The following is a 24457-nucleotide window of genomic DNA, read 5'->3' on the forward strand; positions in this document are numbered from 1 at the left end:
TGCAGGGGCTAACTAGGCAGGTAGCCCCTGACCCGCGGCTCCAGCAGCGCCGCCCCCAGCTGCACGTGCGCGCCCCACGCCGCTGCCGCCCACCCATTCGTCACCTCCGCGGCCGCCGCTCCCCGCCATCAGCAACTCCTTGGAGACCGAGACCCCGGAGCCATCTCGGGAGGAAGACGAACAGCTTGGGCCGGACTGGGATTCGCCGGAAACCTCCATGCTGCTCGCTGATCTTCACAGCGGCCTCTCCAAGCCCGGATGCAGGAAAAGGGCTGGGGTAGGAGGCGGGGCCAGGACTGCGATTGGAGGAAACTCGTAGGCGCGGGGCGAGGGGCAGGGCGAGGAAGGCCCGCGGCGAGGGCGGCACCTAGCGGAGTGAGGAGGCCATTCCTATCCGTAGAAAAGGTAGGTGGAGGCTCTAGAGATCCTGTGATTGGATGAAAGAGCTAGCAAGGCTGGATTTAAAAGTGAAGAGCGCACCATGGGGGCTGCCCTCCTCTTCAAACCTCTGTGACATAGAACACACTTTGACGGTCCAGTGGTTAAGACTAAGACTTTCAGTTCAGGGGGTATAGGTTGGATTCCCGGTCTGGGAGCTAAGATCCCACATGCCTCCCAGCCATAAAAATAAAAATATAAAACAAAAGCAATATTAAAACAATTTCAATAAAGACTTTAAAAATGATCCACACCAAAAAGAAATCTTAAAAAAAAAAACACATAATCTTATTTTTATGGGTATAGTTCAGAAGTGTTAACTATTTACATTGTTATGTAACAGATCTGTAGAATTTTTGCAAAACTGAAACTCTATATTCATTGAGCAATGCCCCACCCCCATCCCTCCCCCACCATTGCATCCTGCCTCCACCATTCTAATTTCTGTTTCTGTGAGTTTAACTACTTCAGATATTTCATATAAGCGAAATCATACAAAATTTGTCTTTTCTTGACTGGCAAATTTCACTTAGTATAGTATTCTCAAAGTTTATCCATGTTGTAGCAAGTAATAGGATTCCCATCTTTTTAAAGACTGACTAGTATTCCATTCCATGCATATACCACACTTTCTTTATGCATTTCATCCCTTGGCAGGTGTTTGGGTTGCTTCCTCCTGGGTACCCTGAACAATGAGGCAGTGAACATAGATATGCAAATATATCTTCCAGGTACTGCTTTCAATTCCTTTTTGTTTAATATTTATCTATTTGGCTGTGCCAGGTCCTAGTTGTGGCATGTAGGATCTTCCATCTTCATTGCAGCGTATGGGATCTACTTCCCTGACTAGGGATCAAACATGGGCCCCCTGCACTGGAAGCATGGAATCTTAGCCACTGGACCACCAGGGAAGTCCCTGCTTTCAATTTGTTTGGATATATTATACCCAGAAGTGTGATTACTGACTATATGGTAATTCTATTTTTAACTTTTTAAGACCCTTCAGTGTGTTTCCATAGTGATTGCACTATCTTATTCCTACCACTAGGGCATAAGGGCTCCAATTTTTCCATATCTTCGTCAATGTTTATTTGCTTTTTCTTTCTTTCTTTTTCTTTTTTCTTTTTTTTTAATAGTGGCCATCCATCCTAGTTGAGGTCTTCCCTGGTGGCTCAGATGGTAAAGCATCTGCCTGCAATGCGGAGACCTGGGTTCGATCCCTGGACTGGGAAGATCCCCTGGAGAAGGAAATGGCAACCCACTCCAGTATTCTTGCCTGGAAAATCCCAGGAACAGAGGAGCTAGTAGGCTACAGTCCATGGGGTCCCAAAGAGTTGGTCACAACTAAGCGACTTCACTTTTTTTCTTTCTTTCTTTCTAGTTGTGAGGTGATAACTCACTGTAGTTTAGATTTGCATTTCTCTAACAATTAGTGATGTTGAGCATGTTTTCATGTGTTCATTGGCCATTTGTATATCTACTTTGCAGAAATGTGTATTCACATCCACTGCCTGTTTTAGTTCAGGTAGCTTTGTTGGTGTTGAATTGTAGGAATTATTTATATTTTCTTATCAGATATATGATAATAGACATAGACCATTATGAACATACAAGAACTCAGGAAATATTGCTCCCAAACCCTCCTTGAGGAATTTCCTAGAAAATATGATTCAGAAAATAATCGGAGAAATGCAACTTAAGTTTTGGTAGTGAGCATTTTACAGCAGAATTGGGGGAAGACAGTGAGAATAAGGTTGAAAGAATAGTCTTTAATTTTTATAGGTTTTGATAGCACGGATATAAGACAAAAAAGGGGGAGAAGCAGAGACTATATAGTAAGAGGAAATCTGACTTTTTAAAAACTTGGAATAAAAGGATAATATTTTAAGTTAGATGTTGGGGGTAATGGAGAGAAGAGAAAGAGGCGGTTACTTGTAAGTTACAATGTTGTTCATGGTAAGAAGACAATATCAAAATAAAAGGGGACTGAATGATATTGAGTACAGTTATTAGAACAAAATAAAAATATTAATAAATATAAAAATTAATAAGATAGATAGAAAGAAAAGAATTCAGCCTCTTTCCCCTAAAAGGAAACATAAAGATACTTTATAATGCTAAATATAAATATAATGCTAAATACTAGAATCTACAAAGAGGAAACTATCATTAATATCCACGTGCCTAATAAAATAGCAGCAAGTATTATAAAACAGAAACTAAAAAGTAATGCAAAGAAAATTAAGCAAAAACTCTAATAATTGGAAATTTTAACACTGTTTCAGAACAGACTATATCTAATTGAACAAAAAATTATGTGGTTACAGAAGACCTAAACAAAATTATAAATAAAGTAGAGGTAAAGAATCCACCTTACCAATTCAGGAGACGCAAGAGACACAGGTTTGATCCCTGGGTCAGGAAGATACCCTGAAGTAGGAAATGCCAAGCTGCTCCAGTTTTCTGGCCTGGAAAATTCCACATACAGATGAGCTTGGTAGGCTACGGTCCATGGGGTTGCAAAGAGTTATATTCAATTGAGCACACACACACAGATATAATAAATGTAAACACTGAATCCTGATAACAGAGATTAAACCTTCTTCTAAGTCACATGAAAAATTCACAAAATTGCTGTATTATAGTCCACAAAATTTCAATACATTCCAAAAGTATAAATGATATAAGTGGCCTTCTGTGATCACAATTCTATATAACTAGCAAATAATGACTTTTAAAAAAATCTCTTCCACCTAAAAATGTAAAAACACACTGCTAATCAATCCTTGCATTAAAAGAAAATAATGAAATGAACCTTTGCCCTTAAAAAACTATTTTGAAAAAGTCAAGAAAATGATGAACCACTAGCTTAATGTGAGTCAAAATACAGGGGTGAAGGAAGGTTTGAAGGTATAAATATATGAAATAAAAGGTAATGAAACAATAACCATAAAATCAGAGGAAATATATAAAAATGTATAAACGCTACTTTGCACAACTCTATGCAAAGAAAATTGAAAGCCTAAATGAAACCATTTGAAATGGTTAATGTTCCAGAAATATATAATTTACAAAATTTCCCCAGAACTCAATAGCAAGTCTAAATAGAGCAATTTTTATAGACGTTACAGAGAGGGTTGTCAGAGCTCTCACATAAAAACACCATGCCCAGTTGGTTTTACAAGGGGATTTCTATCAAACTTTCAAAGATCAGATAAACCTAATGCTACTTAAACTATTTCAGAGCATGGGAAATAAAAGTAAAATTCCCAAGTTCTAAGAAATGAATATAGCATTGATACCCAAACTTCAGAAAGATTGTACAAAAAAGAAAATCATAGAACTGGCTTAATTGGTTTCCCTAGAAGCCAGCCTAGAGATGAGGTTCAAGTGCAAGTAGCTTTGAAGCCAGAAGGGGGAAGAGAAACAAAAAAGGAAAGGAACCAGTATTGTGTTATGTGCTCAGTTGTGTCCGACTCTTTGTGGCCCCATGGACTGTCCATGCTCCTCTGTCCACGGAATTTCCCCAGGCAAGAATGTACTGCAGGGTAAGGGCATCTTCCCAACCCAGGGAATCAAATCTGCTTCTCTGAAGTCTCTTGTATTGGCAGGCGGATTCTTTGACCACTAGCGCCACCTGAGAATTCACAATAATGTGTTACTATCAAGCAAATTGTGGCTAAGGGCAACTGGAACTTAATTCTGCTGGGGAATTCTCAGTTACCCTCAGTGAGCCTAGGTATTTGTCTACTAGCTCATGTCAGTTATTGGTTGAGGGCTGTTCCTACGTGGTACAAGTTGCCCAGCATTTCCGGCCTGTTCTTTGCTTTCTAGTTAAGTGGGCCCCAGTGGCAAGAGAAAATCTTCAGGCAGAGAGTTACAAATGCTGGTCATTGAAAATTGGGCAGGGGCTTTCCTGGTGATCCAGTGGTTAAGAAGCCTCCTGCCAAAGCAGGGCACACAGATTCGATCCCTAGTCTGAGGTATATTCCACATACCTCAGGACAATTAAGCCCGTGGGCTACAACTCTGAAGCCCACATGCTGCAACTACTGAGCCCATGAGCTCTAGCCCATGCTCTGCAACAAGAGATGCCACTGCAATGAGAAACCCATGCTTGGCAACTGGAGAGTAGCCCCTGCTCATGGCAACAATGAGAAAGCCCGTGCCAGCAATGAAGACCCAATGCAGCTAAAAATTAAATTAAATTAATTAATTAAAACAATTTTTTGAAAAAAGAAAATTGGGCAGAAGTGTATATAAACAGTAAGTACCAATGGGATGTGCATGAGGCGCTGACAACCTTTACGACAAGACCAGTCTTAATTATGAATATTTATGCAAGAGATTTGTTGTTGTTCAGTCGCTCAGTCGTGTCCAACTCTTTGCGACCCCATGGAGTAGCACGCCAGGCTTCTGTGTCCTTCACCATCTCCCGGAGCTTGCTCAAACTCATGTCCATTTAGTTGGTGATGCCATCCAACTATCTCATTCTCTGTCATCCTCTGCTCCTGTCCTCAATCTTTCCCAGCATCCAGGGTCTTTTCTAATGAGTCGGCTCTTAGCATCAGGTGGCCAAAGTATTGGAGCTTCAGCATCAGTCCTTCCAATGAATACTCAGGATTGTTTCCCTTTAGGATTGACTGGTTGGATCTCCTTTCAGTCCACAGGACTCTCAAAAGTCGTCTCCAACACCACAGTTCAAAAGCATCATTCTTCAGTGCTCAGCCTTCTTTATGGTCCCACTCTCACATCCATACATGACTATTGGAAAAACCATAAGCTTTGACTAGATGGAACTTTCTTGGCAAAGTAATGTCTCTGCTTTTTAATACACTGTCTAGGTTTGTCATAGCTTTTCTTCCAAGGAGCAAGTGTCTTTTAATTTCATGGCTGCTGTCACCATCTACAGTGATTTTGGAGCCCCCCAAATAAGTCTCTCACTGTTTCCATTGTTTCCCTATCTATTTGCCATGAAGTGATGGGACTGGATGCTATGATCTTCATTTTTTGAATATTGAGTTTGAAGCCAGCTTTTCCACTCTCCTCTTTTACTTTCATCAAGAGGCTCTTTAGTTCTTCTTCACTTTCTGCCATGAGGGTAGTGTCATCTGCATATCTGAGGTTATTGATGTTTTTCCCAGCAATCTTGATTCCAACTTGTGCCTCATCCAGCCTGGCATTTCACATGATGTACTCTGCATGTAAGTTAAATAAGCAAGGTGACAATTTACAGCCTTGATGTACTCCTTTCCCAGTTTGGAACCAGTCCATTTTTCCATGTTCAGTTCTAACTATTGCTTCTTGACCTGCACATAGGTTTCTCAGGAGGCAGATAGGGTGGTCTGTTATTCCCATCTCTTTAAGATGAAACAAATTAAATACTAGAAAGAGAATCCAAGAGTACATTAAAAACTAGATGCCATACAAGAGGTGCTTATTCTAAGAGGGATTAGTATAGTCTTTAGTATATTAATAGTAGTATTGTCATTAATATATTGGTTTAACAGTTACAAAGAAAAATCATATAATCGTATCTACAGATGAGCATTCAATAAGATGAAAATTGATACCCATTATGCATAATAAAATCATATATACTTCTGCCCCCAAATCAGCATTTTACTTAATGGGTAAATGCAAGGCTTTCTTCCTAAAGCCTCTAGAGGAAATGCAAGGATGTTCAGTCTTTGCTATTACTTAAGCATTGAATTGGCAATATTAGCCAAAACATTTACACAAGAGGAAACAGAAACATAAGACTTGGAAAGTGTGAGGTAAGACTATTTCTATATACAAATGTTACAATAGTATATCTGAGAATAGGAGTGGGGAAAAAATCAGAAAAACTGCTACAAATGAGAATCTTGTAAAATAGTAGGAAATAAATGTAGAGAAACGCCACCCAGTTTGAAAATATAGTGGAAGGGAAAACCCATTTATAAGATAAACTAAAACACCTAGGCATAAGCTTAACAAGAAATCTTCAAAAAGTATATAAAGAAAACCATAAAATATTCTTGAAAGATAAAAAATAGATTTGAATAAAAGGAAAGATGTAACAGATATATCCATTGCCTTGGATAGAAAGACTCAATATCAAAAATACTGTCAGTCTCCTAAAGTCCACCATGAAATTTCCATAATCCTAATAAAAATGCCATCAGGTAATCTTTTCCCTTTGAATGATGAGAGAGTTCATACAAAATGACAGTAGCAGCAAGGAGACTGAAAAAGAGGAGCTACAATGAGAGGGGGGTGTTTCCTCTATTAGTAAAACATACTGTAAAGTCTGCCTAATAATTAAAAACAGTCCTGATGCACAAACTAAACAGACGACAAAAAATAAAATTCAGGAGTAGATCCCCACGCTTTGGGAATTTTAGTGTAGATAAAGGGAGCATCTCAAATCAGTAAGGAAGAGAGGCACTTTTAAATAAGTGCCTCTTACTAGGGGACTGCCCTGGTGGTCCAGTGGTTAAGATTCCATGCTTTAAATGCAGGGGTCCTGGGTTTGATCCCTGGTTGGGGAATTAAGTTCCCACAGGTAATGTGGTATGGCCAAAAACAAAACAAACATGGTATTGGAACAAAAGAATAGCCATTTGAGAAAAAAGGAAAAAGGTAAATTTGGATCCATTCCACACACTATGCATCCAGACAAATTCCAAATGTATTAGAGAGTCAAACTTAAAAAATGAAACTTTAAAAGTAATAAAAGAGAGCTAGGAAGAGAGAGGGCGATAGAATGTTTTCTTTATAACTGAAATGGATGAGGAAAACTTTCTTAACTATCATTCAAAATCTAGAATCAATAAGAGAAAAGATTCATGAATTTGACTATATAAAAATTCAAAAATAATTTTTACAGAAGAAAAATCAGCATAAGTGATGTAAGAAGACAAATGACACATCTGAAGACAAGACTTCCAATTTATCTCACAGAGTTAATACCCATAACATTAAAAGCTTCTAAAAACTGAGAAGAAAAAGACCAACAACTCCACAGAAAAACAGGTTAGAAAAGTGAACCAACAATTCACAGAAACAGAAATACAAAAGTTGCTCAAACACATTCATATTTAAAAAAAAAAATGCTGAAACACACTCATATTAAAAAACACACACATAAAAAAAAATTGGGGAGCTACTTCTCATCTATCAGAATGGCAAGAATGAAAAATTAAAACATACCCATTGGCAAAGTAGTGGGGAAGCAGGCAGTGTCGTACATTAAAGTTGGGAATGAAAAATAATAGAGTTCTTATGGAAAGGAATTGACATTATCCAGTAAGTTACATACATGCATTTACCTTTATACTCAGAAATTCCTATCAATATTCTGGGAAAAAATTCAAGATAACGTAGGCACTGTGGCACTATTTGTAATGGTAAAAATGAAAATAACCTAGATGTCCATCAATGGGGGTCTATTTGAATAAACACAAAATGGAATACTATGCATGGTAAAAAGATGAGGTAAATATGTATATCCTGCTATGGAGGATCTTCTGGATATATTTATAAGCAAATAAAGCAAATTTGTTTAATAAAATGAGGAAAATACCTATATATGTTTATATACACACACATACAGATACATATGCATGTATATTTTCAAAAAGAAGCAATGGAGGATAAGCCAAAAATAAATAAAATAGTTATTATTCATTTCATATAAAAATGTTACTTCATTTCATAACATTAACAGAGGGGAAAGGAAGGAACAAGGAAGGGTATTAGACTTTTCTGAATGTGTTCTGTTTAACCATTTTGATTTTGGAATCCTGTAAATAACCTATATTTAAAAAATTAAATACAGAAAGAAAGAACCCTCTTCCCAAAACTAAAAATGGACAGAAGTAATTGAATTTAACTGTATATCAAGTTTGTGGCACAACACAGAAAAGACTTATTTTAGATAACTCTAAAACTTAATATTTGGACAGTACATCCTTAATAAGATATATATCTTAAGGAGAAAGACAATAGCCACACACCCTCAACAAATCTTAAAATGCATTCTATCATCTTAATTTTTAGTACTCCTATTGATATGGTAGGCTGCAGTCCATGGGGTCGCTGGGAGTCAGACACGACTGAGCGACTTCCCTTTCACTTTTCACTTTCATGCACTGGAGAAGGAAATGGCAACCCACTCCAGTGTTCTTGCCTGGAGAATCCCAGGGACCGGGGAGCCTGGTGGGCTGACATCTATGGGGTCGCACAGGGTCGGACACGACTGAAGCGACTTAGCAGCAGCAGCAGCAGCAGCAGCAGCATTGAGATGGTTATTTTGAAACTGCTTATATAAATATTCTTGTTGTAATTGTTTAGTTGCTAAGTCTTGTCTGACTCTGCAACCCCATAGACTGCAGCACGCCAGGCTTCCCTGTCCGTAAACTATCTCCTGGAGTTTGCTCAGATTCTTAGATTTTTAAATACTGTTAGATTCTTAAACATTCTTAGATAAAGCAAATAAAGTTATATAAACACGATTTGCAGCTCAGATTTTTTGTGTAAGAGATAAGAGGTAAAGCTCTCCTATAATCTTAAATTTAAATTGGCAATATCTGTATAAATTCATTATTTCCTTTTCTTTTTCTGAAAAACTACTTATTCCCTAGCTTGGCCCACTGGCAGGTCTAGAAACAATAACAACCCACTGTTACAAGTATTCCTGAGCCCAGGTGGTGCCCACTAAACAACTTTACCCACTAAGAAAAGGAACAGAGCTTCTTAGACACATGGCTGATTTCATGTCTGGATCAGGAAATATAAACCTGGGACACTGGGGGAACCAGAAAGCAAGGAGGCTCTCAAATACTATTGGGGTCATGTCAAAAGGAATCTGGAACTAACTCCAGAAATTCCCACTAGCTCAAATAAACTAAATCTGACTCTGCCAACCATTCTGATATCACTAAAACTATGGCCAACCCGAGTTTGTGTGGTTCTGACTTTAATGTGTTAGGAAGTGCACAGTGCCACCTAATACATTTTGTAAAACAATGACATTTCTAAATCAAGCCCCTAGTACAAACTACCATTTTATAGGAAAAATGAGAAACAGGGATTAGCGAAACCATTGTTTCTCATTTTTCCTATAAAATGGTAGTTTGTACTAGAAATCAACCAATCAAATCTAGAATATGGGAAATTCTACAGGATAAATTTCTGTTTTATTCAAAACAAAAATTATAGAAAAGGAAGATAAACTGTTTTAAATGTTAAGATACTTAAAAGGCATATAAGAAGCTTGTTGGTTGACCAGCATATATTATAACTTACAGTTATGATCATCAGTTCAGTTCAGCGTCTCAGGGACTGCAGCACGCCCGGCTTCCCTGTCCATCACCAACTCCCGGAGCTTACTCAAACTCATGTCCATTGAGTCAGTGATACCATCCAACCATCTCATCCTCTGTTCCTGTCCTCAACTTTTCCCAGCATCAGGGTCTTCGCAAATGAGTCAGTTCTTCACATCAGCTGGCCAAAGTATGGAGTTTCAGCTTCAGCATCAGTCCTTCCAATGAATATTCAGCACTGATTTCCTTTAGGATTGTCTGGTTTGATTTCCTTGCAGTCCAAGGGACTCTCAAGAGTCTTCTCCAACACCACAGTTCAAAAGCATCAATTCTTTGGTGCTCAGCTTTCTTTATGGTCCAACTCTCACATCCATACATGACCACTGGAAAAACCATAGCCTTGACTAGACAGACCTTTGTTGGCAAGTATTGTCTCTGCTTTTTAATATGCTGTTTAGATTGGTCATAGCTTTTCTTCCAAGGAGCAAGTGTCTTTTAATTTCATGGCTACAGTCACCATCTGCAGTGATTTTGGAGCCACATAAAATAAAGTCTGTTACTGTTTCCATTGTTTCCCTGTCTATTTGCCATGAAGTGATGGGACCAGATGCCATGATCTTCATTTTTTGAATGTTGAGTTTGAAGCCAACTTTTTCCACTCTCCTTTTTCACTTTCATCAAGAGGCTCTTTAGTTCTTCTTCGCTTTCTGCCGTAAGGGTGGCAGAGGTTATATGAAGGTCAATAAAATGGCAACCCACTCCAGTGTTCTTGCCTAGAGAATCCCAGGGACTGGGGAGCCTGGTAGGCTGCCATCTATGGGGTGGCACAGAATCGGACACGACTGAAGTGACTTAGCAGCAACCTTCATATCTGAGGTTATTGATATTTTTCCTGGCAATCTTGATTTCAGCTTGTGCTTCATCCAGCCTGGCATTTCACATGATGTACTCTGAACATAAGTTAAATAAACAGGGTGACAATATACAGCCTTGATGTCCTCCTTTCCTGATTTGGAACCAGTCTGTTGTTCCATGTTCAGTTCTAACTGTTACTCCTTGATCTGCATACAGATTTCTCAGGAGGCAGGTCGGGTGGGTCTGGTATCCCCATCTCTTTCAGAATTTTCCACAATTTGTTGTGATCCACACAGTCAAAGGCTTTGGCATAGTCAATAAAGCAGAAATAGATGTTTTTCTGGAACTTTCTTGCTTTTTCGATGATCCAATGGATGTTGGCAATTTGATCTCTGGTTCCTCTGCCTTTTCTAAGTCCAGCTTGAACATCTGGAAGTTCACAGTTCATGTACTGTTGAAGCCTGGCTTGGAGAATTTTGACCATTACTTTGCTAATGTGTGAGATGAGTACAATTGTGCAATAGTTTGAACATGTTTTGGCATTGCCTTTATTAAAGATTGGAATGAAAACTGACCTTTTCCAGTCCTGTGGCCACTGCTGAGTTTTCCAAATTTGCTGGCATATTGAGTGTAGCACTTTCACAGCATCATCTGTCAGGATTTGAAAGAGCTCAACTGGAATTCCATCACCTCCACTAGCTTTGTTTGTAATGATGCTTCCTAATGCCCACTTGAGTTTGCATTTCAGGATGTCTGGCTCTAGGTGAGTGATCACACCATTGTGATTATCTGGATTGTGAAGATCTCTTCTGTATAGTTCTTCTGTGTATTCTTGCCACCTCATCTTAATATCTTCTGCTTCTGTTAGGTCCATACCATTTCTGTCCTTTAATGTGCCCATCTTTGCATGAAATATTCCCTTGGTATCTCTAATTTTCTTGAAGAGATCTCTAGTCTTTCCCATTCTATTGTTTTCCTCTATTTCTTTGCATTGATCACTGAGGAAGGCTTTCTTATCTCTCCTTGATATTCTCTGGAACTCTGCATTCAGATGGATATATCTTTCCTTTTCTCCTTTGCTTTTCACCTCTCTTCACTTCTCTCCTATTTGTAAGGCCTCCTCAGACACCATTTTGCCTTTTTGCATTTCTTTTTCTTGGGGATGGTCTTGATCACTGCCTCCCATACAATGTCACAAACTTCTGTCCATAGTTTTTCAGGCACTCTGTCTATCAGATCTAATCCCTTGAATCCATTTGTCGTTTCTACCGTATATAGTTATGATCATGGGCAAGCTCTGATCATGGGAGAAGGGAGGCAGGTCCTGGTTGGTGATTAGGTGTTACCATAAAACTTTCCCAATAAACTGGAATTAAGATTGCTATCCAGGGACTTCCCTGGTGGTCCAATGATTAAGACTGCCCTTCCAATGCAGGAGATGTGCGTTTGATCCCTGGTCAAAGGAACTGAGATTCCATGTGCTGTGTGGTATGGCAAAAAAAGAAAAAAAGAGCGCTCTCCAGAAATTAAATGTAAAACTAACCAACTTGGGTCAAGGCCTGCTATTGAACTAGCTGAGACAATCAGGACGATCCTAATTGGTTTAGGCCAATCAGGGCCTACCCCTCCAGCTGGTGGTGGATGGGTCAATATCACCCAGAAGGCAGCGCTGCTGTGATAAGGAGAGAGTGCAAAGGAAACTAGGGAAGCATTCACATCTCAACTGCAGTCAATAATATTTGGGATTGTTTTGAGGTTTTCTCCTCAGGGGTAAATTTTACTCATTTTTTTATCTTCAGCAGACTAACCAAACTGACCATTTATATTGCTAACTTTTCAAGTTGCTATTACCTGGCTCTCAGGCCTATAGGCCTATATGCTTAATTATCCAGTTTTGTAAATCAAAACTATTTTATCTCTAGAGATACGGATACTTAAATGCTAAAAATTATGGTGTAATTAGATTGCAAATAATTGATTTTCGTTAGCCTCTCAATTCATCTATTTAACACTAGGGATCAAATCAAACATTTGTGTCAAAGAAATGCTTTATTTTCTAGCAACATAAAATGTTCACCCAGTGGAGGAAGTAGGGAGGCATGCAGAACAAGATTTTATTTTTCGTCCTGAAGCTAAACTGGCTTAAACCTTGATTCTCTGCCTCTTGTGCTGAAATCTTTAAGTTATTTTTTTAAGAGTTGAATTTTGTATATAGTGCAAGGCATCACTTCTTCATCAAAAGGAACAAATGAGATCTGTGTTAAATTCTGCTAAATATTAATGAACCAGAAGCGATAATACCCATGAGTTAAATCCCAAGAGAGGACTGGAAGGAAATACCTTTTTATTAAAAAAAATCCATAAATTGTGTATGGTTTTACTGTTCCTTTTTTTCTGATCCTACATACTACCTCTTTCATTTATCTTAAGTTAAGAATATTTTGCAAGAATTGACACATTTGAGTCAGTATTCTAATGAGATGGATGGACCTAGAGCCTATTATGCAGAGTGAAATTTAAGTCAGAAAGAGAAAAACAATATTGTATATTGATGCATATATATGGAATCTAGAAGGATGGTACTGATGAGTCTGTTTGCAGAGCAGCAGTGGAGAGACAGATATAGAGAACAGACTTATGGGCAAGGGTAGGGGAGAAGATGGAGAGGGTGAGATAAATGAAGAGAGCCTGGAAGCATATACACTAACATATGTAAGTAGACAGTCAATGGGAATTTACCGTATGACTCAGAGAACTCAAAACTGGGGCTCTGTAATAACCTAGATAGGTGGGAATGGGCAGGAGATGGGAAGGATATTCAAGAGGGAGGGGACATATGTATACCTATGGTTAACTGATGTTGATATATGACAGAAATCAAACCAAGATTGTAAAGCAATCATCAATGAATTAAAAATAAATATTTTTAAAATTTGAAAAAAGGAAATTGACTTAGGAAAGAAAAAAAGAGTATTTTGCAAGATTAGACACTCTGATTACAAACTATGACAGGGCTCCCAAATTGCTATGCAGGACAGAGAGATCTCTATGATTTTAAAATGAATACTTCCATTTTCACAAAAGCTGTCTTTGAAGCTACCCAAACAGACCACCTACACACTGGTTAGAAGCTCCTGTTTTGTTTTGTTTTAGCCAAGAATACAGACGGTATCAACAGAGAGGTGGTACAGAGAGCAGGAGCAGATACAATCATCATATTTTTGTATGGCTTTTCCCTCTGCACTGGTGGAATGTTACCAAAATAACTTTTTATGTCCCTCTTCCCCTATCTCTGGCAACCCACTCCAGTATTCTTGCCTGGAGAATTCCATGGACAGAGGAGCCTGATGGACCAAGGTCCATGGGGTCGCAAAGAGTCGGATACGACTGAGCAAGTAAACACACACTTCCCCATCTCAATTTTTTGGTCACATTTTTGGGGGATATAACTTCTGATTTAAAAGAAGACAAGTTGCAACAATAGTATAAGCCCCATACACCTTTTTACCCAGATTCAAACATGGATCTATTTTGCCCCATTTGTTTATTTATTGATTTATTTTTGACTGTGCTGGATCTTCCACGCTGCACAGTCTTTTCTCTAGTTAGAGAGAATAGGGGCTGCTCTCCAGCTGCAGTGCCTGGGCTGCTCACTGTGGTGGCTTCTCTTGTTGTGAAGCACAGAGGCTTCTACATAGGCCTCGATAGTTGAAGCTCACAGGCTCAGTAGTTGTGGTCCAGTGGCTCTAGACCATGGGCTCCATAGTTGTGGCTCAGTAGTTGTGGCACACAGGCTTACCATGGCACATGGGATTTTTCCAGACCAGAGATTGAACCCATGTCTCTTGCATTGTCAGGTAGATTGTTTACCACTGAACCACCCTTTGTCATATTTCTCTCTGTCTCCCCACACCATACAACACAATCCTTTTTTTGAATAACTTGAGAGCAAATTGTAAACTTCCTAGTCTGTATTTTAGTGTATAAATCCTAAGTATAAGATAAGGATATTTTCTTACATAACCATAGTACAATAAACAAAATCAGACAGTTTACCATGAATTTATTTCCACTATGGAACCCACTATTTGTATTCAGACTTTGTCTTAGTACTGTCATTTATGACTTTTTTTTTTTTTGGCCAGGCCAGTATCAAACACAAGGTCATGCACTGCATTCAAGCCTTTTTATCAATCTGTGATAAATAGTTTTTAAGTCATCAGTCATCGTTTGTCATTTATAACTGACATTTTTAAAGAGGATAGATGAGATTTCGTAGAATATCCCTCAATTTGGGTCTCTCTCCTGTTTCCTTGTGGTTAGACTCAAATCATATATTCTGGCAAATTAATCACAGAGCTGATATTAGGTTCTTTCAGTCCATCATGTATGTACATGACGTAGCTTTGTCTTACTACTGGTGATATTAACTTTGATCACTCGGTTAAGGTGGTATTTGTGAAATTTCTGCTCTGTCAAATTACTAGTTATGTCTTTTCAATTAACAAGTATTTGTGGGGAGAGATGTAAACATATTGTCTCATTAAAATTTCACTCAGTTTTTCATCTACTGATGATTTTCTATGTGAAAGTGAAAGTCTCTCAATCGTGTCTGACTCTTTGCGACCCCATGGACTATATAGTCCGTGGAATTCTCCAGGCCAGAATACTGGAGTGGGTAGCCTTTCCCTTCTCCAGGGGATCTTCCCAACCCAGGGATCGAACCCAGGTTTCCCACATTGTGGGCAGATTCTTTACCAGCTGAGCCACAAGGGAAGCCCAAGAAGACTGTAGTGGGTAGCCTATCCCTTCTGCAGCAGATCTTCTCGAGCTAGGAATCGAACTGGGGAATTGACTTAGGAATCTCCTGCATTGCAGGCGGATTTTCTATGTATTAGTTGGTATTCTATTGTGAGAAAGCTTTCTGTCCTTCCATTTACTTATTTATTCACTTATTTATGTCTGTTTAACTCATGGATTTTTATTCTATTTAAAGGGCTTTAAGCCATTACTATTATAATTTGATACTAAAATTGTCCCAGAGGGAGCTCTTTCTATTTGCAAATCTCTCCTTTTCATGTATCCTCATCTTTTTTTGCACACTTCATTAATTTCTGATACAAGTTGTTGCAGGCTCATTTTGTACTGTCCTGTCCCCAGCCCTGGAATTAACCTTTTCTCCAAGGTTCCTTTTAATGGTGAGAGTGGTATTTGGAAAGTAAGATCTGAATGTATTGTTAGCTAGGTGTGCTAATTGTGGCTCCTTGGTAAAGACTTTGCCTGCTAATGCAGCAGACGTGGGTTCAATCCCTGGATTGGGAAGATCCCCTGGAGGAGGAAATGGTAACCCACTCCAGTATTCCTGCCTGAAAAATCCCATGGACAGAGGAGCCTGGCAATCTACAGTCAATGGGGTCACAAAGAGTTGGATACGACTGAGTGAGTGAGCACGAACACACATGCTAATTGCTACTGATGTGCCCTAGCTCTTAGGCTTTTCCATTGTAGAGGGCAAGGAAACACACACATACATATCCTTATCCACAATATATCTATATTTATTTCTATATTTATCTATATTTAAAAACTTCAAGAATGAGAAGCTTGCCACAGTGTGCTGGCACCAGTATGAACCAGCTCACGAAAGCTGATTACTAGCTATTTGTAATTTTTTGAGCTGATTGTTGCCTGAAAATCAGTCATGGGACCATTTATACCATTGCGATTGGCAAATGCTGCAAAACAAATTTTCTTATTACCCTTCCCCCCTCCTCCCATAGAGAACCAGTTTAGCAGAGTGCCACTGGAAGTCTGACTTTCATTATTCTCAATATATTTATTCATCATACATTACATGGTAAAAGGGAATTAAGGTTGCTAATCAACTAACTTTAAAATAGAGAGATTATTCTGGATTGTCTGGGTAGGCCCAATGTATTCACAAGGGCCTTTAAAAGTGGAAGAGGGAGACAGAAAAAAAGAATCAGAGTTGTGATGATGAGAGGGTCAGAGATGCTGTGTACACTGCTGTCTTTGAAGACAGAGAAGGGGGGCCACAAGCCAAGGAATGTGGTCCACCTCTAGAAGCTGGAAAAGGCTGGAAAAATAGCCACCAGCATCCCAGTGTTAGAGAAAGCCTGTCTCCCAACAACATCCAAAATGTCAGGCTCAAGGAGCAAGAACAATGCCACACGTAATTACATTTTAAAATCTATTAATAATTCTGCTGGGAGTGGAACTAGAACAGAAAATCAAAATGCCAGTAGCAGCATCACTAAATGCAAAGGAAGTTCAATTAAAATGTATTTATGCATTCATTTCAGGGTAAAAATTATTGAGTATCTGTTTAAGGCTAAAAATGGTGTGCTAATCTGAGATACAAGGCCCTGCTGCCAGCCTAGTAGAAAGATGGACAGATAGGGGACTTCCCTGGTAGTCTTGTGGCTAAAACTCTGCCTTCCAGTGCAGGAGGCACTGGTTCGATCCCTGGTTGGAGGATTAAGATCCCACATGCTGTGAGGTGCAGTCAAAAAAGTTTTTAAAAAATCACCTAGGTGCTAGTAAAAAGATTCCAAGGCCTTTCTCCGGGAAAGTTTGGATTCAGGAGGTCTGTAATTAAAACAAGCACCTGTGGGTGATTCAAAAAATGAAAAAAGGAAAGATGGACAGATAATTACACATTACAACGTGGTATTTTTAAGTGCTATGATCATGCCCTTCACTGGCTGTCATGGAAACCAAGAGGGAAGACTCTGGGTTCACCTGGTGGGTACAGACCTGGGAAGGCTTATGGGAGAATGGAGTGTCCTAGTTAATGAGAACAGCAAGCCCTGAAGCTGGGAGGCAGGAACCGGTGAGCACAGTTGAGGAACAGCAGGGCCCTGATAAGTGATCAAAGACAGCTGACCTCTGCTTTCTCAGCGATACAGTCTAAGACAGCAGGAAAGGGAACACTTGAACCATTAACGTGACTTGGTGGAGGAAAATTCTCTATAGGGATCAATCAACAAGTTGCTCTAAAAGAGGCAGAAGCACCACTCTGAAATTCTTTAGTACCTTAAAATCCCCATCCCCCCTCCTTTTTGCACAAGTAGTTCCCTCTACCTGAAAGACTCTCTCCTTCCTATCCTGTCTTACCTCTTAAAATGCCTTTTAGTTTAGCCACTGATCCTTTACCCTTCAGCCCACCATCACTTCTTGTAAGGCTTCTCTGACTTCTGCTTGTCTTCCCTCCCTGGAAACTTTGGGAGATGCTCTTGCTCTGTACAACTGCAGCCCCTCAGACTCCCTCTCCCACAGCTCCAGATATTGCTGTAGTTGTCTACTGAGTGGTCTGTCTTCCCTTACAGACAGTTCAGTGGTAAACTCAGGAGTCGTCTCTGCATTTTACAGCTGTGGCATCTGAGGCACAGTCAGGGCTCAGTTCCTCATCCACAGAATGGTAATAACAATAGTATTTACTGTACAGAGTTGTCATGAAGACTGGATGAGTTCACCTAGATGGGCATTTAGAACCGTGAGCCCTCACCAGGTGACCTCACACCAGTCTCCTGAATTTCTTCTTGCAGTCTTTCCCCTTTCAGCAAATGGCAGTTCCATTCTTCCATCAATTGACACCAAAGCGTTGGAGGCCTCCTGAACACTTCTCTTTTTCTCCTGCATGCGTGCATGCTAAGTCGCTTCAGTTGTGTCCCGACTCTTTGCAACACCATGGACCCGCCAGGCTCCTCTCTCCATGGGGATTCTCCAGGTAAGAATACTAGAGTGGGTTGACATGCCCTTCTCTAGGGGATCCTCCCAACCCAGGGATCAAACCCACGTCTCTCATGTCTCCTGCATTGGCAGGAGAGTTCTTTACCACTAGTGCCACTGGGAAGCCCCCTTTTCTAGAATATTCCTCATTTAATCTATTAGCAAATCCTATCTCTCAGCTCCACTGTCAGACATATTCAGAGTCCAGGCCCTTCTCACCACTTTCTCTGCAACCACCCTGGCCTGTCCCCCCAGCATTCTTACCTGGGTTATTGTGAAAGCCTCCTTGCTGGTCTTCCTGCTTTTGCCCTCCCTCCCCTCACTCAGTTCTCCATGGTGACACCATTGTTCCCTAAACCATTTCTCTGCTCAGATACATTTGGTGGCTCCTGTGTCACCCAGAGTGAAAGCCAAAGACTTTACTGTGACCTATGATCCTGTGACCTGCCTCTACCCACTGTCCTGACCACATCTGTGACCACTGTCCCCTTGATCAGGTCACTCCAGTCACACAGGACATGGCTCTTTTTTTTTTTTTTAATTAAAACTTTAGTTCCAGGAGTTGGTGGTAGACAGGGAAGCCTGGTATGCTAGAGTCCATAGGATCACAAAGAGTCGGACATGACTGAGCCACTAAACTGAACAGATTAAAACATTTTTTTTAAATTGGGGATATAGTTGCTTTATAATGATGTGTTAGTTTCTGCCGTACAACAAAGTTAATCAACTATATATACAAATATGCCTTCCCTTTTGGACCTTCCTCCCACTCCGTACCCACTTCCCACTCCTTTAGGTCACCAAAGAGCACTGAGCTGAGTTCCCTGTGCTATACAGCAGGTTCCCACTAGTTATCCATTTTACACATGATAGTGTAAATATCCCTGGAGAAGGAAATGGCAGCCCACTCCACTATTCTTGCTGGGAGAATCCCATGGACAGAGGAACCTGGCAGGCTACAGCCCATGGGGTCGCACAGAGTCGGACACAACTGAGCGACTAACACTACTAGGTCCACTATAAATACTTGCTGAATGAACAAGTGAATGTTCTAGAAATTCCCAAGAAGGGTGTTGATAACGGGATGGGGATGAAGAAAGTGGAACATATGCCTCGAAACATGTACTGCCTGGGCTGCTTGTCTTCTGAGTCATGGTTTTCTCTAATCCTTTTTCTTTATGAGTATTTTATATGGTTTGCAGGACCACTTTAAAAAAATATTTATTTATTCAGCCTTTCCAGGTCTTAGTTGCAGCATGCGGGACCTCTTAGTTGAGCAAGGTGGGATCAAGTTCCCTGATCAGAGATTGAAACCTAGGCTCCCTCACTGGGGATGCAGAGACTTAGGCTCTAGACCACCAAGGAAGTCCCTGCAGGACCACTTTCAAACAGTCCACAGGGTAGTTCTTGAACCTCAGTGATCATCAAAGCTACCCGCAGATATTCTTATTTAATTGGGATTTTAAGTAATTTTGAGTGAGGATTTAACCCTTAGTTTCCTCATATGAAAAACGGGATTATAACTATAATCCTTCATAGGGGGTGGGGATTAAAATAACCTCTGTGAAGTGTCTCACAATCAATTTAGGTTCCGTTTGCTTCTCTCATTTTCTCTACAGTTTAGAGGTTAAATTCTTACAAACAAATCATATTTCATGTTATCTTTTTTTTATATACAAATTGTTTATTTTTCATCAAGAAAGCATTTCAAATTATTGTATTTATATTTCATGTTATCTTAAAGTTTAGCTTTGAGTTTATCTCCAGTCCAGATCTCTGAGTTCCAGATTTATTCTCCAAATATATTCTTAGCATCTTCACTTGGATATCTCATAGAGTCAGCAAACCCATCATAGCCAAAGCAACTCAAAATAATCTCCTTCAGACTTCAGGTTGCCCCTCTCCGGGAAAAGGATAAGCTCAAGCCAGAAAATGGGGAGTGATTTTTGGATCCTTTTCTCGCCTTCACCTTTCACACACAGTCAAAAATCAAGCCTTTGCAGTTCTAACCCTCACTTATTTGTTTGATTCACTGCCTCCTAGTTCCCATTGCCCACAACCTGGTCTTCACACCTCCTCCGTGGCTCCTTTCTTATTCGTGCTCCCCGCTGCAGCCAGAAATGTCTTCCATAAATACAAATTTGATCACGTCCAAATGGACCTTTTCCAGCTCTTCAGTGGCTTCCGTTTGTCTTTCGGAATAAAGTCTTCGTCGTGGCACTCAAGGCTCCTGCTGTCCTCTCCTGCAGTATTAGCCATCTCACTCCAGCCACAGTGGTCCCTTCTCAAGGCCTCCACAGGTGGAACCCCTTCCTACCAAAGGGCCTTCAAACCTGCAGTTTCCAATCTCCACTCCCCACCCCATCCCCTTCCCTTTGTTGCCAGGCCTCCTACTCCTTATTCTTCAAGGCTCAGATTAAATGTCACTTCTTCAAAGGGCTCTTTCTTAGCTTCTAGAACAGACAGGTCTCTTTGTTACACACTTTCATAACTCCCAGGCGTCTCTCTAGCAATCATCACAACCGTGATTACTACATATCCTCAATTCTAAGTCACTTGCTTCATATTTAGAGTTGCCAGCTGTCAGGTAGAAGATGAAGTCGTAATATGATGCTGTTGCCTGCACACATTGGGAACTAACTTTTCAGAAGGGGGTATCCCTTCACCAGCTTCCACCTTGAGCTATTTTCAGGGTTGAGATTTAAATTTGGGTTCCAATTTGAAGCTTAAAATAACTAAATATATATATATGTATATATATATATATATATACATACACACACACACATACACTCCATGTTGTGGCATATAGAATGAGAGGCATTGCATGAGGAGAAAGTTGCTACATGCTGACTAGTGAAATTCAGGGCAATGGAAACCATTAGCTCTCAGGAAAAAAACGTTGGTAGGATTTTCTAAACCGGCAGAGGGTGGTGTATCCTATGTATGGTTTGTACAGAAATCTTGAGATTACAGGACCCAGAGGAGGTATGTATCTTTTTGGAACTTTTACTTCTAGCAAGCTTTCAACAACAACAGTGACAAAAGCTTTCAAGAGCAGTTAATTACCTCGGGGTGATATGCAATTCAAAACCTTGAGAACAAAAACCATTTGAAAATGTAGTGGAAACACTGTTTTTCCACTTCCTTGCAATTATACTTTCATTCCTAACCAATGTTTAGGGGTGAAGAACACTTGCTTGTTCAGTTCAGTTCAGTCACTCAGTGTATCCGACTCTTTGCGACCCCATGGACTGCAGCACCCCAGGCTTCCCTGTCCTTAAACTTGCATGGGCCATTATAAAAAGCATTACCTCAGATGACCAAAACTGATACAGAAGCACCCTTCATCCTGAAGGTGAAGGTCAAAACTCTGATGGCAGAGACTTCCCTGGTGGTCCGGTGGCTAAGATTCCACACTCCCAATGCAGGAGGCCAGGTTTCATCCGTGGTCCGTAAACTAGATCCTACATGCTGCAACTAAGAATTTGCATGCTGCAACTAAAAAAAAAAAAAAAAAAGGAGCACGCCTCAAGAAAAAAAAAAGTGGATAAATATACTCTCTGATCTCTCTTAGCACCTGAAAATCTGCTACCAAATCATTGGAGTGACTTAAGATTCGGTGGAAGCTTTGACTTGATAAAGTGTCATGTGCTGGGTAATTTTTAAAAGGGCAGTCTCTCTCTTAGCAGAGCCTGAGGACAGAAACCTTTGTTCTGGTCACTGGAATACCTCCAGGGCTTCACCCATTACCTGCAAAAGATGCTCGAATGATAGTTGTTAAATAATGTAAAGGAATTCTTGGCTTTACGTTGCAAACTCTAGCTTACTTTTTTACATAGATTTAAAAACAAGCATGAGCAAATTTGAAAAGTCTGGCATTCCAGCCACCTCCACTGGGTCCATGCACTTTGCTTTGAACACCACTCTCCCACTGCTGGGACCTGCCCTAATCTTATCCCATTTGGGGGTCAATCCCCTTCTTTCCTGCCTAGGATCAAACTTGGACCATTCTGCGCAGTTTAAATCCCAGTCTCCGCGAGAGAAGAAAACACGAAGCCAGCCAACCAGGAGGCTCCCGGCTTGAGAATAGAAGTCATGAGTCATAAATTTGAGCGTTAGGACCAAGGAGCAGCCAGAGATGTGGATGTGGGGCGGTGGGAGCAGTAGGGCTACGGGGATGGAGTGGGCTGGCGAACAAGGAAGGCCACAGCCCTTCTCTGCTGAGTAGGCTCCCATGAAGATTACCCTTTTGCTCTGCTCGATCGGGTTCCCGGAGCGCGTCGGTCAGGGTGCAGCCAAGGGTCTAGGACTGGGTGGCGCTGGCGCTGCAGGTCGCCACCCCCGCGGCCACATCACCAGGTTCTCGCTTCCCCTCGGGCTCAGGCGCCGCTGCGCGTGCGCGGGGCGGCCGCGCGGGGGCGGGGTGGGCGGCCGGGAGCCAGCGGGCCGCGGGCGCCGGCTCCGGGGCTGTCAGCTCCGGGCCGGGACGGCGGGAGGAGGCGCGCGAGAGGAAGGAGCTGCGGGCGCTGGGCAGCTGCCTCAGCCGCCGCCCGGGGGACTAGGTGAATTCCCCTTCCGTGCCCTGGTGCCGGTTCCTTGGTCGCGTCTGAGGAGGCGAGGTCCCTCTCCTTGCACCGCGCTCCCGGGCAGGTGATATGGAGGGAAAGTCTCGGCTTTGGCCGCGGCGCCGGGTTCGGGCGCATCCCAGGTACTGGAGGGAGGTGCGGCGGCGACGGGCTTGAGACTCGCGGCCAGGACGTGGGGAGGCCGGGCAGGGGGAGCGGCGGGGCCGGCCCGAAGCTCCGTATCCCCTCCGGGCCCGCAGGCAGCGCCCGAGCCCGGCCCGCCGCGGCTGCCCCACCTTGGGCGGGAGGGCTGGCCGGCCCTGGGCGCCCGCCGCGGAGCCGGGCAGCCGCGGTGGGTAGTCCCCGGCCCTGACACTGGACCAGACGGCGGGTGGGGGCTGAGTGATGGGTGAAGGCGAGCAGGATGGGGACGCTGCGAGGCGGACTGGGGCACACCCCAGATCCACGGCTTCAGGGCTCACAGTTGCTCCGTGTCACCGTGTTCTTTCATTTCTCTCTTTATATATGTGAAATATAGCTCAATTAAAAAAAAGCCAAACGTTGATTTTTAGAGATTACGTATATGTATGTAATACACTTGTAGGTACTTTACATGTGTATGTAATTTCTTTCCGTAAATGAACAATTTTTTTTTTAAGAAAATTGAGATATACTTCACACACTATAAAATCCATCCTTTTCAAGCACGGTCTTGAGTATTTTCACCAAGTTTTGCAACTATCACCACTGTACAGAATATTTTCATCACCCCAGAATGAAACCCTGTACCATTATCAGTCACTCCTCATTCCCTCTTATCCCACTCCCTGGCAACCACTAATCTTTCTGTCTCTAAGGATTTGACTGTTGTGGAAATTTCATATAAATGGAATCGTACTTTATGTGGCTTTTAGTGTCTGGCTTCCTTCACATAGCATAATGTTTTCAAGGTTTATCCACGTGTGGAATTCATCGGTGCTTAACTCTTGTTTATGGCTGGATAATAGTCCGTTGGATGAGTGTACCACATTATCACAGTTTACTGGTTTTCAGTTAATGGCCATTAAGGATGTTTCTAGTTTTTGGTCATTGTAAATAATGCTGCTGTGAACATTTGTGTACAAGTTTTTAGGTGGACATATGACTTCCATTGTTTTGGGTCTATATATTTAACTTTTAAGAAACTGTCAAACTTTTCCAGAGTAGCTGCACCGTTTTACTTTCTCATCAAACGGTGTATGAGGGTTCCAATTCCTCCACGTTCTCACCACTTGTTATTGACTATTTACTAGTTTTTATTATAGACATTCTAGTGGGAATAAAGTAGTGTTAATTTGCGTTTTTTATGGCTAAATATGTCGTGTGTCTTTTCATTTGCTTATTGGCCACTTACATATATGCTTTGGAGAAATGTCTGTTCATATCTTTTGCCCATATCTTAATTGGGTTATTTGTCTTTTTATTGTTGAATTATGTGTTAAAAATTCTAGGTTTGGGGGGCTAGCACTGCCTGAAAAACCAAACAACTCCATACCA

The 24457-nt window shown here is 41.2% G+C and overlaps 2 protein-coding genes across 12 annotated transcripts in view; one reads left to right on the forward strand and one right to left on the reverse strand.

The window, feature by feature from the left end:
- NOPCHAP1 (NOP protein chaperone 1) overlaps positions 1–24457 on the reverse strand; it is a 256395-nt gene that overhangs the window by 9286 nt on the left and 222652 nt on the right. Inside the window, exon 2 of the mRNA XM_055574938.1 lies at positions 105–240. Coding sequence (XP_055430913.1) covers positions 105–219 — 115 coding nt within the window. The 5' untranslated portion in view covers positions 220–240. The remainder of the gene's footprint in view (positions 1–104; positions 241–24457) is intronic.
- Positions 17512–24457, forward strand: part of SLC41A2 (solute carrier family 41 member 2) — a 151882-nt gene continuing 144936 nt past the window's right edge. For 3 of the 11 annotated variants that reach the window (XM_055574902.1, XM_055574904.1, XM_055574907.1), the window contains exon 1: positions 22813–23064. The gene's annotated coding sequence lies outside the window, so the exon portion shown is untranslated. Of the gene's footprint in view, positions 18043–18169; positions 18352–22348; positions 22716–22789; positions 23065–24457 lie in introns of those variants that run through there. The other 8 variants (XM_055574903.1, XM_055574905.1, XM_055574906.1 and 5 more) reach the window with 5 other exon arrangements.

Source organism: Bubalus kerabau, chromosome 1 (assembly GCF_029407905.1).
Source record: "Bubalus kerabau isolate K-KA32 ecotype Philippines breed swamp buffalo chromosome 1, PCC_UOA_SB_1v2, whole genome shotgun sequence".
Classification (NCBI taxonomy): Eukaryota; Metazoa; Chordata; class Mammalia; order Artiodactyla; family Bovidae; genus Bubalus; species Bubalus kerabau.